At 41.8% G+C, this 12,900-nt stretch overlaps 1 protein-coding gene across 1 annotated transcript in view; it reads right to left on the bottom strand.

The window, feature by feature from the left end:
- The window catches only part of scfd2 (sec1 family domain containing 2), a 182,989-nt gene that overhangs the window by 2,248 nt on the left and 167,841 nt on the right, over positions 1 to 12,900 (bottom strand). The window contains exon 8 of the mRNA XM_074669124.1: positions 7,005 to 7,124. Coding sequence (XP_074525225.1) covers positions 7,005 to 7,124 — 120 coding nt within the window. The remainder of the gene's footprint in view (positions 1 to 7,004; positions 7,125 to 12,900) is intronic.

Here is a 12,900-nt window from a genome sequence, read left to right on the forward strand (position 1 = left end):
AAAGAAGCTTTTCTAGACATTAAGGGCCAAACCCAATTTTACCCCTTTGCCTGTGGTTTTATGATTTTACATCCAGTGAAGTGGTGTCCCAATTCTCTGTAAGACCAAGGGGAAGAGCTACACAGCCCTTAAAATAAAGACAAACAGAGTGCCCACTTGAGACGAAGGAGTATGACAAATTTCCCATAGCGTAGATATTTTTATCAGATATCAAATCCATTTCTACTCCATGGTAAAGTTAGCCCGTGTTTTGAATTGTTGGTGGTATTTTGAAAATGCTTGTTATAACGATCTACCTAGTGCTGTTATAGCGACAACTACAGCTAATAATAGCTACGACCATGTTAGATCAGGGTGACATAAGCCGCGTTTCCACCAAGCAGTCTGGTTCAGTACGGTTTGGCTCGGTTTGGTACAGTTAAGCCTGATCCTGTTTGCGTTTCCACAGCAAAACTGTGCCCCCTTGTGGTAGGCGGATGCCGAAAGCCGCAGCTGTTAAACAATAGCGTGACGCCGTAGCAGAGCGACACAGTGCTAATAAATCCAATGAAGAAGAAAAACGTGACACAGTAAACAAAGTGCACAGATGGAAGACATGCAGCATTTTGTCCTCTCTGTGATTTGCATGTAGCCCTTTGATACCAAGTGCAATCAGTGGAGTCTGTGTGCCACCAAGAGAAATGCAGCCGCTGTCCGGGTAAGTGAGGATTCTTTTGACCACCAACAGTCTGCAGTGTGTTGCTCCACCTTCCGAGAGCGGATCGGTTCAGTCCGGCACCCATACGGAAGGGTCCCAAAAAAGTAGGCCGGCTCGACCCAGTTTTTGGGGATATGTCTCAGGATAAGTCAGTGGCAATGCCACAAAATGCGCACCGTACTGAGACAAACCGAACCAGTCTGCTTGGTGGAAACGCAGCTTTATTCACAGCAAACAAACTGTATTTCATGAATGATCAGACATATAAACTACATTCAGGAACAGCATCAGCTACACAAGCTATGATATGCTAACATTACAGCATTCAGATGCTACATGATATAGTTTTTAAATACGTTCACATAGGTTAGCTCTAATAACTCAGCTGTACATCTTAGTGAAGTTTGTCACCGTGATGAGACATTAGTTTAACATCAGTTCGTAAAAATGTACTTAGGTTGGAAATGAATTAACAGTTGTTCTGCCTACGACAGCCAGTGAGCGTCTAGAGGTGATGATGTTGTGAGAATTGAGTGGCGTCTTATTTCCAAGAGATGTGTTTTTACCCCTTCCCCTCGGCCCTCAAAACAGAGGGTTTAGGGCAAGGGGTAGACGAAGGGAATTAAAAGGGTGACAAATGAGATTGGCTATTATAGTTACAGACAGATTTCTAAATTGAAGTTAAATCCTGATCCTCTCAGTCATTTGGTGTAAGGTGGTCTTGGAACTCTATCTGGACCGTTTTGGGTAGTTAGTCTTTCTCATTTTGGCATCACAGTTAATCAAACATGTTCATTAATACTTCATGTTGTTAGTCTTGTTTTTCATTGTTGATTTTTCTAAAGCTTTCACCTGCACCAAACAGTCAAATGAACATGACGAAGAGGTAAAACTATGTGTGATCTACTTGGAGTGTGGAAAAAAGGAGACACTGGAGAAAGTGGAGAAAGTGCCTCTTTGATGCCTGCCTCTCATTTGTACTGGTGGAAAAGGAAACAAGCGGACAGAAATTACTGCAGCTCTTAATATCAGCATATTTACTTTGTAAACTGGTTGAAAAGTCAGTTGAGGGTAGCCCTTAAATCTTTGTGCAGGATGGGATACAATCTGGCTGTAGTCTTGGGTTTAGATCTCCAGTCTGTGACTAAAATACCAATGACATGTTGACATCCTGTCTAAGATGTTGGTCTCTAGTCTTTTTAATGTGTTTTAAAAGTCTTTCACAACATTACAGCCTGAGCTGTCCTAAGAAACTAGAAGGAGTCAGGATCCAGTCTCTGGAGTATGGTTTACGCCAGTTTTATAAAAAGTCAGATGTTTCATATGTGATTTTCTATCTTTACGTTTAGTTTAAGGCTGATTCAGAAGTTTTCTTGAATGCTTTGTAAATGGGAGCCTCAGTCTTCTTGTGTTGTATAACAGGGCAGCTCTGTTCCTGCAGAATGTTGCCTTAACACTGGGTCAGCATCTAAACCTGGCAGAGTGTGTGTTTTTCGTGGCAGCGTCGGAGCCTTTTAGAGGAATTTTGCCTGAAAGCGAAGCAGCAGTTTACCGTTGGTTTCCATTGAAACTGTTCATACACGTCTGTGGAGCAGACGTTGGCCGTCATGCATTTTACAGTTTGTTGTACAGCACGAGGTGAGAGTGTGAGCTGAGGTTAGTGTGTGTGTGTGTGTGTGTGTGTGTGTGTGTGTGTGTGTGTGTGTGTGTGTGTGTGTGTGTGTGTGTGTGTGTGTGTGTGTGTGTGTGTGTGGGCCAGCAGGTTATTGTATAAGCTGCCCTTGATGCAGTTCCCCTGATTACAGATGGAGAGCTTTGATCATGCCCAGGCCTTTCATTGCCTCAAAGTCTTTTATTAAGTCAAACCCACATCACCTAGCCTGACCTCCCTCTTCCTCTCACTCCTCTTCCTCACTGAAAGACTCATCTGCATGCTCTGCATGTCACTGTGGACTGTGTGTAATTAGCACCTAATTCACACAGACAGAGGCAGACAGAACATTTCACGGTGCAAATTCTGGTCAACGCATGTGATGATCAGATGGTGTTCTCACCTCTGCACCTGATCTGAGCCTCCTGTGAATGTAGGTCAGTGTTCACTCACCCGCTCTGAAATCTGTCTGAAGGGAGGGCGGTACAAAAACCTGCACCCCACCCCTATCAGGGTCACCTAGATGTGTCGAGAGCAGTCTATCTCCATATTTTATCTTTTCTCCTTTGATCATTTGTGACTCTATTCAGCCACTTCCATTCACTAGACCAAAGTTTTATCACTGAAATTCTATTTTTGATGAGCAAATGAGGGTGTAAATGTAAACATTTCTCTAGGAACATGGGTGCCCTTAAAATGCATCTCACTGAGTTCACATTTTCAGCAAAACAAGCATGAATGTACATCAGAGGTTTTGTTGATCTCATTTCTGAAGATCCCACACTAAACTTAAGATTTTTCTAGAGGGATCCACAACATAAAAGATCTATTAAAACATCCCAGCCTCAAAACTTAGAGCTGAATCAAAAACTTTTTACACTTGTATTTCATCCATTATTAAAAAAATATGTACAAAAACAGAGGTGCATTTTACAGACAACGTCTGCAGGGAATTCCAGGAAAAGGAAATGTCAGCTTTGACCATAGACACTATAATTAATAGAGGTAGTCTCCCTTTCTGTTGGGGCCATATTGGGAGTGACTGGGGCTCCAATTACAGCAGGGGTGGTGCATGTCAGTCACATGAGCTGAGCTGTGCCTCTGATTGGGTGAGCTTGCGATCTTAATATCCTCTAAACTGGCAAGTCAGAAAAAAATCCCCCCTGTACGGTGTGTACAGGTAGTGAAATTAGCAATTCAGATAGGAGACATTTTTTGAAACAGGCTGTAAATAGGTTGATTTCTGCTTTGAAAACAGCTTTTTTTTTGGCTTGGTGTGTATGTGACTTCCGGTACTTCCAGAGCCAGTCACAAGCAGACACTCAAGAAACAGCAGGTTTTAGCACTTCAGTATTGTGTCATATATCCTGCTCAATCATCACTTCTGGGCCTTTAAACAGGTGTGTCAGTGTCCGTGTCTGCTTCAACCCTTTCCTCTGCCTGTATGTTGATATTTTGCTGGTTGCCAAAACCTGTTTTCAGAAACTGTAACAATCCCCTTTCCTTGTTTGAGAAACCTGACTTTGCTCCCTCTCAGAAAGAAAACATGACACTGTGGCATGTGAACACCTGACTGCCTGCACAGGCATGGTCACAGACACACAATGGCTGCAACAAGAAGACCATCTGACCTTTGGAGAGATGGAGAAATTTCTCTTCCAGTGTTGCTGGACGTGAGGTAGATACATTGTTTCTGCAATGCATGTTGACTTTTAATGGTGCTGAGCCCACAGTAAAATATATTCACCTTGTTTCAAAGGGCTGTGAAAAAAAAATCATCACAGGGGCCTGTACAAACAAGAGGCAGTCTTCAGAAACTGGGACACAAGTATTTATCATAGACACAGAGATAAGAATGATCAGGTTTCTCTATTTTCAATGCAATGCCATGTCCTGAATACGAAACTGGGATAAGTTTCATAACCAGGATACTCAGGTCCATGTAAACAGACTCAGTATCTCTCAGATCTTTACCCTTACATCATCTTGCAATTTCCTCACTGTTCACTGTTCCCCCGCTAACCCTCCTGTATGTGACTTTTTCTGCAGGATGTACTCTCTCAACTTGTGCAAGAGGAGTAGGAGTCCTCTGTTGGGGTGACTGTTTCTGAGTTTTAATTTCCACTACATGAGTAAGATGTGCTATTGCCACAGATAAACCTGAATAAAAGTAGAAGCCCCTCAAAATTAATGTCATCAATGGTGCAATAGCATTTAGCTTTATGGCTCAGATACACCAGATGTATCTCCAGTCCAGCTCTGCCCCGTCATGGTACCCGATCAGAGTCAATGTGTAAACTAGCACTAGATCCTCTCTATTACGGTCCGGCTGCCGCAGGCCACAAAAACCCTATTTTTGCCAGATGCCAAAACTGTGACACATTAATTTAAGAAAAAGCAGATCCAGTAGAGCAGGAAGTTGTGCATGGAAACCACCTAAAAACACCCAGTGACTAGGGGTGGGCGATAAGAGCAAATAAATATATCTCAATTATTATTTCAAATTTTCTTATAATGATATTCTGAGGATATTGAACAAAATACTGTAAAACTACTTGTCGGCCAAGAGGAAAACTATGAATACTATGCATAGACACAACATTACAGAACAACAGTTTTTGTTTATTTTTCTTAATACATGCTAGGTGCTGCCCTGTTGGCTATGGCTGCCTTTTGCAGCAGCTCTCTCTTCTTTGTCCGTTTCTTGTCATTTTTTTCATCTCTTTTTCGTAATCTTTGTATTTGGAGTGGATCATTACTTTGTATGGCTCATTTGTTGGTCATGGACACCAAACTTTTTGTGGCTTCAGCAATATTTTTACTACTTTTTCTCCTGTGTTTGTCTGGAGATCCTAAATGTAACCATGGCAGCATTGTTTATATGTGAACTCAGCTGTTAGCAGCCTGTAGCATGTCAATGCTAACTGGTGTAAGGCCTGATGTCTTCCCACAAGGTGAGGAGAAGGAGGTGAGGATGACGTGCTGGTTCCCAGGTGTGAGCTAAGAAGTGACGACATGGACCTGTCCTTCCATCCATCGTTATTGGGAACGTAAGATCTATCTCCAATAAGATGGACAAGCTAGCTGTGCTAACCCAGCACAGAAGGAATACCAGAGGGCAGAATAGCTTCATGCTATTCACAGACATGGCTAACGGAGCTAACATCAGACACCAACGCCACATTGGAAGAGCTTCACCTGCTGTGAGCAGACAGGATCCAGGAGACAGAGATGGAGCATGACTGAAGAAGCTCAGTCCTGGACCCTGTGGAGGTGGAGGCTGGCTGAACTGGAGAATGATGGACAAGCTGTCATCATCTATTTTCTTATGGACCTTTTTGCACTTTCTATACACTTTCTTACTTTTGTTTTCTTGATTTCTGCTGTGACTTCAATTTCGTTGTACATGTTACAATGACAATAAAGTTCTATTCTATTCTATCTCTGTAAAGCATTGCCCAACAATATTCTGTGGCAACTTAACAACGACAGTGTTTCCCCTACAATTGTATAGCCCCCCCCCCAATAAATCAGGTATATACCTTGTTTTTTCTAATTTAACAGACTAAATAGCCTGATGTTGTTCATGTTATTTACACGAGAGGATGCCATTTGTACATCGACATGTTCACGTTTCTCTTCGTGCTGTTTCTCGCCTGGTGAAGTTTTGCCCCACCGCATTCACAGACACACAAACACCTGCGTGCATTTACACTCACAGACAAGCTCATACAATATAGTGGGCAGAGAGACGGAAAAATCACCACAGGAAACATCTACATACGTCTCTTTGTGACCCAATACTTGCTCTAAACCATTTCTGGCGAGGGATGTGGACCAGGTCTTGCTATGAAATCATCCACTGAGACAGGAGACTTCTGTATGACAGCTTCATGTAAAATTGCACATTGTTAAAACACAATTTTAGATAATATCATACGTGATATATATCGCCCACCTCTACCAGTGACTTTCAAAAACTGTGTCAAAAACCAGATCCTATTCAACTTGACTCCGAAAACACACGAACATAATGAGTGCAGCCGGGCCAGGAGTAAACAGGTTGGAGGTTTACAGCCCAAACGAGAATGAGGAGAGGCTCATTAATGGAATGGTAAGTGGGGGAGCTCCTTGGTCTCCAGCCGCTTAGTGTCCTGCAAGCTGCCGGACTGAACTCGCAGCCGGTGTGTTTGAGCTGCAACAGTAGGCCTACTGACACCTGCTCCTCGTGACGGTATATGCATGGTGGCCGTGGGGCTGAAACAAAGATGGTCAAACTGACCAGATTAGAACAACAACAGATCTATTAAAAATAAAAGTAGTTTGATTGGCTGGACTCAGGGAAGAAGTGGGCGGCCTAGGCCCAGCCAGACCTGGCTGTAGATTCATGGTTGTGTGTACGGACATTTCTTGTTGATTTGTCCTGAATTCTTGCAGAAAGTTACTCAGGAGGCTGTCTAAAAAATTCTAGATGGAAAATGTTGAAAAAAAAATGTTGCTCTCGAAATGTCTAGAAATTTTCGGGAGTTCTGATTTTGTGTAAAAAGAGCTTTAGTGAAACAAATGGAGCTGGAAGTTACTCATGAAACCAACACAAACTGTCAAACAGAAAACAAAACCATGATTTTTAAACTTTACTCTGTCATATTTACTCACCTGAGTCCCCGGTTTGTGCGTAGAAACAACTTCTTTGACCAGTCGGAGCTCTGAGGGCGTGACTCCACCAACCAGGAAGAGGAAGAGCAGCGGGTTGTCGCTGGGATGAGGCCGGCTAACCTGCAGTCACGACAGGACATTGTGATTGGTCTGAGTATTTTTATGCCGTCTAAGGTCTTGATTCTGCTTCTTATTATAGCTCAATCTCTGATAAACAACCCCCTCAGTCCACTTAGAGCAGGGAACACTTAATCATTTCCTCTCCATGTTATTATCTGTGCTGCTGTCTGTCTGTGTCTGCGTGCTGAGTCACTGCTCAGCTGGACACCTGGGAGGTTGTGGTGATACTGATGAGAGTGCTTTCAGCTTAATGGTGGAGTCTTATCACTCTGGTGTTATGACGGCTGACACGTGGAAAGCAATAAGCATGCAAGCAGCTGTACACACATATTTACACACACTCTTTGAATCAGACCTTTGCCAGCACAGCAAAAACACAATGAACTGTCACCACGGGAAAGCAGCTGGGGTAACGCCTGGAGCGCCTGATTGGCTGTTGAGCGATAACAGCTGCTTCCTATTGGTTTGACGAGAGGCTTTCAGGGCACTTATTCAGCCTTTGAATGCTAACCCAGCAATGAGAGCAACAGGGGGCGGTCCCGAGGCGAGGGTGGCAGTCCACGTGAAGCGACGGCAGGCTGAGGGGAAGCGTGTCAAGGATGATTCAACATGTGTTTAGTAATAAAAAATGTGTGAACAAATGTTTTCTGCTTTCTTCTGCTCATGTTTTATTTATTACCATGAAACAGATTCCTCTGGCACTTCATCACAGGCACAGATGCTCCATGTGCCCGTGGATCAGCACCTGCATGTGTGCTGGACCCAGACATACAGTGCAGCTCCCGGCGTCTCAACCATGTGTTCAGCCATGGGACAGACGGTGAGGATGGGCTGAGAGAGGTGTGAAGAGATGAGAGGGAAATGTGCTGCTGAGCATACATGAAGGGGAGGGAAACATCCTCGTATGTCGTGTGATGAAACACGTCTACTACTCCTACTATCACTCACTTTATCACTGGGAAATCCAAAGAAAGCACAGATCAGAAGAGGGAGTTATTAAGAAACATAGGGGAGGTTTTGAACCGGTCAGATCTGGAAACAGATGTTTTCCTCAGACAAAGATCATCTTGAACACTTTAAGGCTGAAAGTTTCTTAAAATACATGTGACATTGATTTCAAACATTTTGAACAGCTTCTGAGTAAATTCAGTTCATGAAGATATTAGTCTTACATTAAAAGTTCCTTTTACAGAAATAATCCAGCTCAATCATCACTTCTGGGCTTCTATACATGTGTGTCACTGTCTGTGACTGCCTCAAACCCCTCCTCAGCCTGTATGTTGATGTTTTGTTCGTTTCGGGAGGTTTCTGAGTGGAGAGTAGAGTCAGCCAATCACGGCCAAGGTTATATTAGTTTATGATTTGTCATTATAGTTTAGTTTTAGTTAGTTTTGACATTTTATTTTCCATTACAGTTTAGTTTTAGTTAGTTTTAGAGCAGGCATTCTAGTTTTTATCTAGTTTTAATTTTTGCAACAAGGCTTAGTTTAAGTTTAGTTTTAGTTTTTTCATACCTTATTAACCAGGTGCAGGATTCAAAAAGGTCAGAGTAAATATTTTGTCAAACTGTTTATTTTCAAGTCCAACGTAGTGCTCACTGCTCAGTCAATGCTGATACCGAAATGTTGGCTGCTGCCTTAAACACGTGAAAATAATATAAACTTAATATAAAAATATAAACATAAATTATATAAAATAATGTTGACATAAATTACATAAAAATAATATAAACATAAATTATAAAAAAACAATATAATATGAGCTTCAATAAATAAAAACTTGGACTCTGTAACAATTAAACTATTACAGATGCTCTGATTCATTGCTCCACTACATTTTGTCGCAGCACAGCGCACAGCCAGTCAGCGCAGTAAACAAGCTCGTCCCTATACGCCGCTATGATGGTGCTGTACGGCACTGACAACTGCCTAAAACAGTCACAAAATTGGTTGCGAAAATGTGTTGGATTAATTTAAATCCTAAAGGCTATTAATACTGTCAAAAACTATAACTCGGGGAATTTTGTCTATCATTTTGTTTCAGTTAGTTTTGTGAACATAAGATACAGTTTTAGTTTACTTATCGTTTTTGTTTTCTTTACTAGTTTTTATTAGTTTGAGTTAACTGCAATGTATTTTAAATTTCAGTTTTTGATTTTAGTTTTGTTTTAGTTAACTATTATAACCTTGATCACAGCACCCCTAGAACCCAAATGACTTAGCAAGGTGATGATTGGGAGTGGAAGACTCTAATCAGAGCAGCTATGATAGTGGAAGTAGCACGTAGGACGAAAAACACAATAAAAGTGAAATGAAACACCGGTTAAAGCTTTTTCTTCAATGAGGGTGAAGATTGGCCTTGACTTTCACTCACTTTTGGACACTTGGAGAGCAGCACGGGAAAAAGAGTCAACTAATCACGGGATTGGGATGGTACAGGACAAAAAGTTAACGGGAGCAGACGGGAGCAGGAACCAATCCAGAAGATAAAACATAATATGTGACATGCATCGCTATTTTGTAGATTATTTCCAATAAGGCCACACTCTAACCCAAGTAAAAAAAAACTACACTTCCCAGAAGCCAACAGTAATCTAAAAAAGAATGGGAAGAAAATCAAATCAAATTCAATGTATTTCCTAATAATTAAAAGAGGGGGGAAAAATGGGAGCTGTACAGGAGTGGGAGTCATTTTACCAGGAGTGTAACGGGACATAATTAAACTTTTATTCCAGCCCAGGATTGGGACGGGAGGGGATTTTTTTCTGGAGGAGTGGGGTGGGTCAGGAGTGAAAATCCACTATTGTGTCACTCCCTAAGTGCATGGCTCTCAAGTCTCTACCTTGTAGCATCACATTTCTACCTCTCCCAGGTAGAAACGTGATGCTACAGGTGGTTGCTGGGCTAGTGAGTGCGTTCACGTAGTCACGGTCAGAGCCAGTGGGTATGTGCTGCCACTGGCACTGGAGCCAAGGAGGAAGAGCCCAATTTGAATGTTTTGTTTACTAAAAAGTAACACACTTTTCTGCAGACCCCAACTTTGAAGCTGTTTTTACACTTCTCAGCTTTGTTAAGAATGAAAAAAAAGAAATTCATCTTTTTTTACTTTTTTCTCTTTTGGTCACTTTTTGCTCACATCGCAACTTTGCAAACCATGTGAAAGCATAGACTGTCAGGGCTGTCTTACTATCATCATGTCCAAGCCTCATTTCCCCACTGTGGAGTTTAACAATGCCATGCTAGCAGTAGCACATGACTTAGGCCTGAACCACACGGGATATGGATATATTCCTAAACGCACATTTTTCTGTCCAATTAGGCCTCTCAACCACACGAACGCGGCGATTTCACCCACATAAATGGAGATTTTTAAAAACGGATAAAGTGAAGAAATAAAAAAATATCCAGTTGAGTGGATCCGTGTAGCGGTGTTAAACGGAGCTGGTGTTGACGCGATGACGTCAAGCTCCTAACAACTAGTCACTGTGTTTGACTGTGCATGCTCATAACATCCTTCTTCTATGGTTTTCACATTATGCTAACCTGCCACTTATCGGCCAGGCATGGCATTGCAGGCTTCAGAGGCGATCGTTTTCAGTTTGGTCTCTTCGTATGGACAGAGAGATCAAATAAATATCCATACACGTGTAGTTTAGGCCTTAGTGGGACTCTGGTGTTTTGTTTTAAACAGTGACCTGAAATCTTGTGACTTTCAGCTGGTTGTTTGAGTTCATAGTTCATCTTTTATCGTTCAATCAGGACCATTCTTGCCAAAAAAAATTAATAACTTGAACACATCAGTTGAACTGTTGGCATGGCTCTGTTCTGCTAGCTCTTTGGCCTTCCACTGTTAAAATCAGACACAGCATTGAGGGAGGAGCTGTAAAGAGGAAACAGGAAGAGCAGGCAGGCTGAAGCAGTTTAAACAGAAAAACCTTTTTTTGGTGGCCTAAACTAATCTCTACTAATATTAATAGTTACCTTTCAGACACATCTTAAATAGAAAGGCTTTTGTGAGAGAAACAACGGTTCAAGATGCTGTCTGTTGCTCACCACTTCACCTACAAAATATGGCTCATGGGTGGACTTGGAGCAGTGAGGGCGTCAAATACCTCATCAAAATTTGTTAAGTGTTTAACGCGCCTCACAAAAATACAGATGAAAAACTTGTGAGTCAGCTCATGAAGGAAATGAGCTTTCACTGTTTTTCGGAGCAGTGCCATATGAAAACGAGGAAACCCAAGCAGCACGATGTAAAACTTTGTGTTTGATCTTGCAACAAAAGATCAGGTTCTTGAGAACAGGTAGAATATCATAGTTTGGGTTAGAAAAATGTCTAATTTGAGTTTCACATCTGTTTGGAGTGTGAGAGATGCGATTATGTAACCCTCCATACATACAAGATGACTTGTGACTGCAGGACTTGTATTATGCTTGTGGTGTTTGTGAGATGAGTCAGCTGCAGCTCAAGTAAAAAACCATGCTGTGAATATTGTACGTAAAACTAAATGCAGCTATTTCCTGATCTCTGATGAATATTTTAATAAAACTGCAAATAAATGAGATGTTAAATGTTTGAGCTGACGTCCGTTAAATTTGATGCAAACAGTTGCTCTCATGCTTTGATCAAACTCTTCCTAACTGTGACTCAAGTGCAGCATCAGCTCTCCTGGACTACTGTGTCTCTGCAAACAAAGACTAAATATGGGACACCAGACACAAACACTCATACACACACAATGTGGTCTCAGACAGACAAAGGTGTCAGTGCACAGCTCTCCCTTCATCATAACTAGGCCTGCAGGCTGAGTTTAACGACAGAGTGTGGAGCACACTGGGAGCTCTGTGGTTAAAAATAGACCTTTTATTTGGTTGTTTTATTGCATAAAGGGAGTGCAGCATACTCCTATAGAAGGCTCCACATTCAGGGTTACAGTCTGTCTGAGTTCGTGGTTTTAGGGCCAGAATTTTTAATTTGAGTGAAACCAGGCCGCAGTTACACAACCAGAGTAATTCCCCCCCTCAGGTGATCATCGGTTTAAACAGGTCCAGATGTGGGATAATCAGAGTGTGGATAGTGATCTGCTCTGCGGTGGATTTACATTACCCACAGAGACGACACAGGAAAACCATTTTGGTCAAAATATTAATAAAACCCCTAAAACCCAAATCTCTGTGTCTCCCTCTGACACTGTGGAAACTTGGAAAAACAGCAGTGAAAGGGGATAAATGAATAATTCAGTGGATGGTTGAGAGGTCAGACAGTTGGTAATTAGTCATACAGCCCATTAGCATCATACTCTGTATAACTACTGTCAATGTCTCTCATTCTCAGCCTGTCCTGCTGCATTGTTTTCAAGAGGTGAAATATGGGTTAAATCAGGGGTGGCCAACCAGTCAGAGACCAAGAGACGCAAAAGGTACCATGGTACTACAAAGAGCCACATCAAATGCACTTCCTCTCACACATAAACAAAATGACATAAAATTTTCAAAGCGACATTTACTGTGTTTGTAAGTGCGTTTCAATTCGCACTTGGAGCCTTGTCAAAGACAAATGTCTGTTTTTACTGCAAAAACATAAAGTTCCATCTATCTAGATAGCTATGAGCACATTAGCGATGTAGAGAAAAGAAACTGAAACTTAAGTATCAACCTCATCACCCAAGTATTGGGTGATGAGGTTGGTCATTACCGATCATAACATTGGCATCAATTTTTTAGACTGATCGGCACACCACTACTTATAACAATATGATAATTATTTTTAATGAATG

This window comes from Halichoeres trimaculatus, unplaced genomic scaffold (assembly GCF_033239565.1).
Source record: "Halichoeres trimaculatus isolate MK-OKI-2021-1 unplaced genomic scaffold, fHalTri1.1 fHalTri1_scaffold_4, whole genome shotgun sequence".
Classification (NCBI taxonomy): Eukaryota; Metazoa; Chordata; class Actinopteri; order Labriformes; family Labridae; genus Halichoeres; species Halichoeres trimaculatus.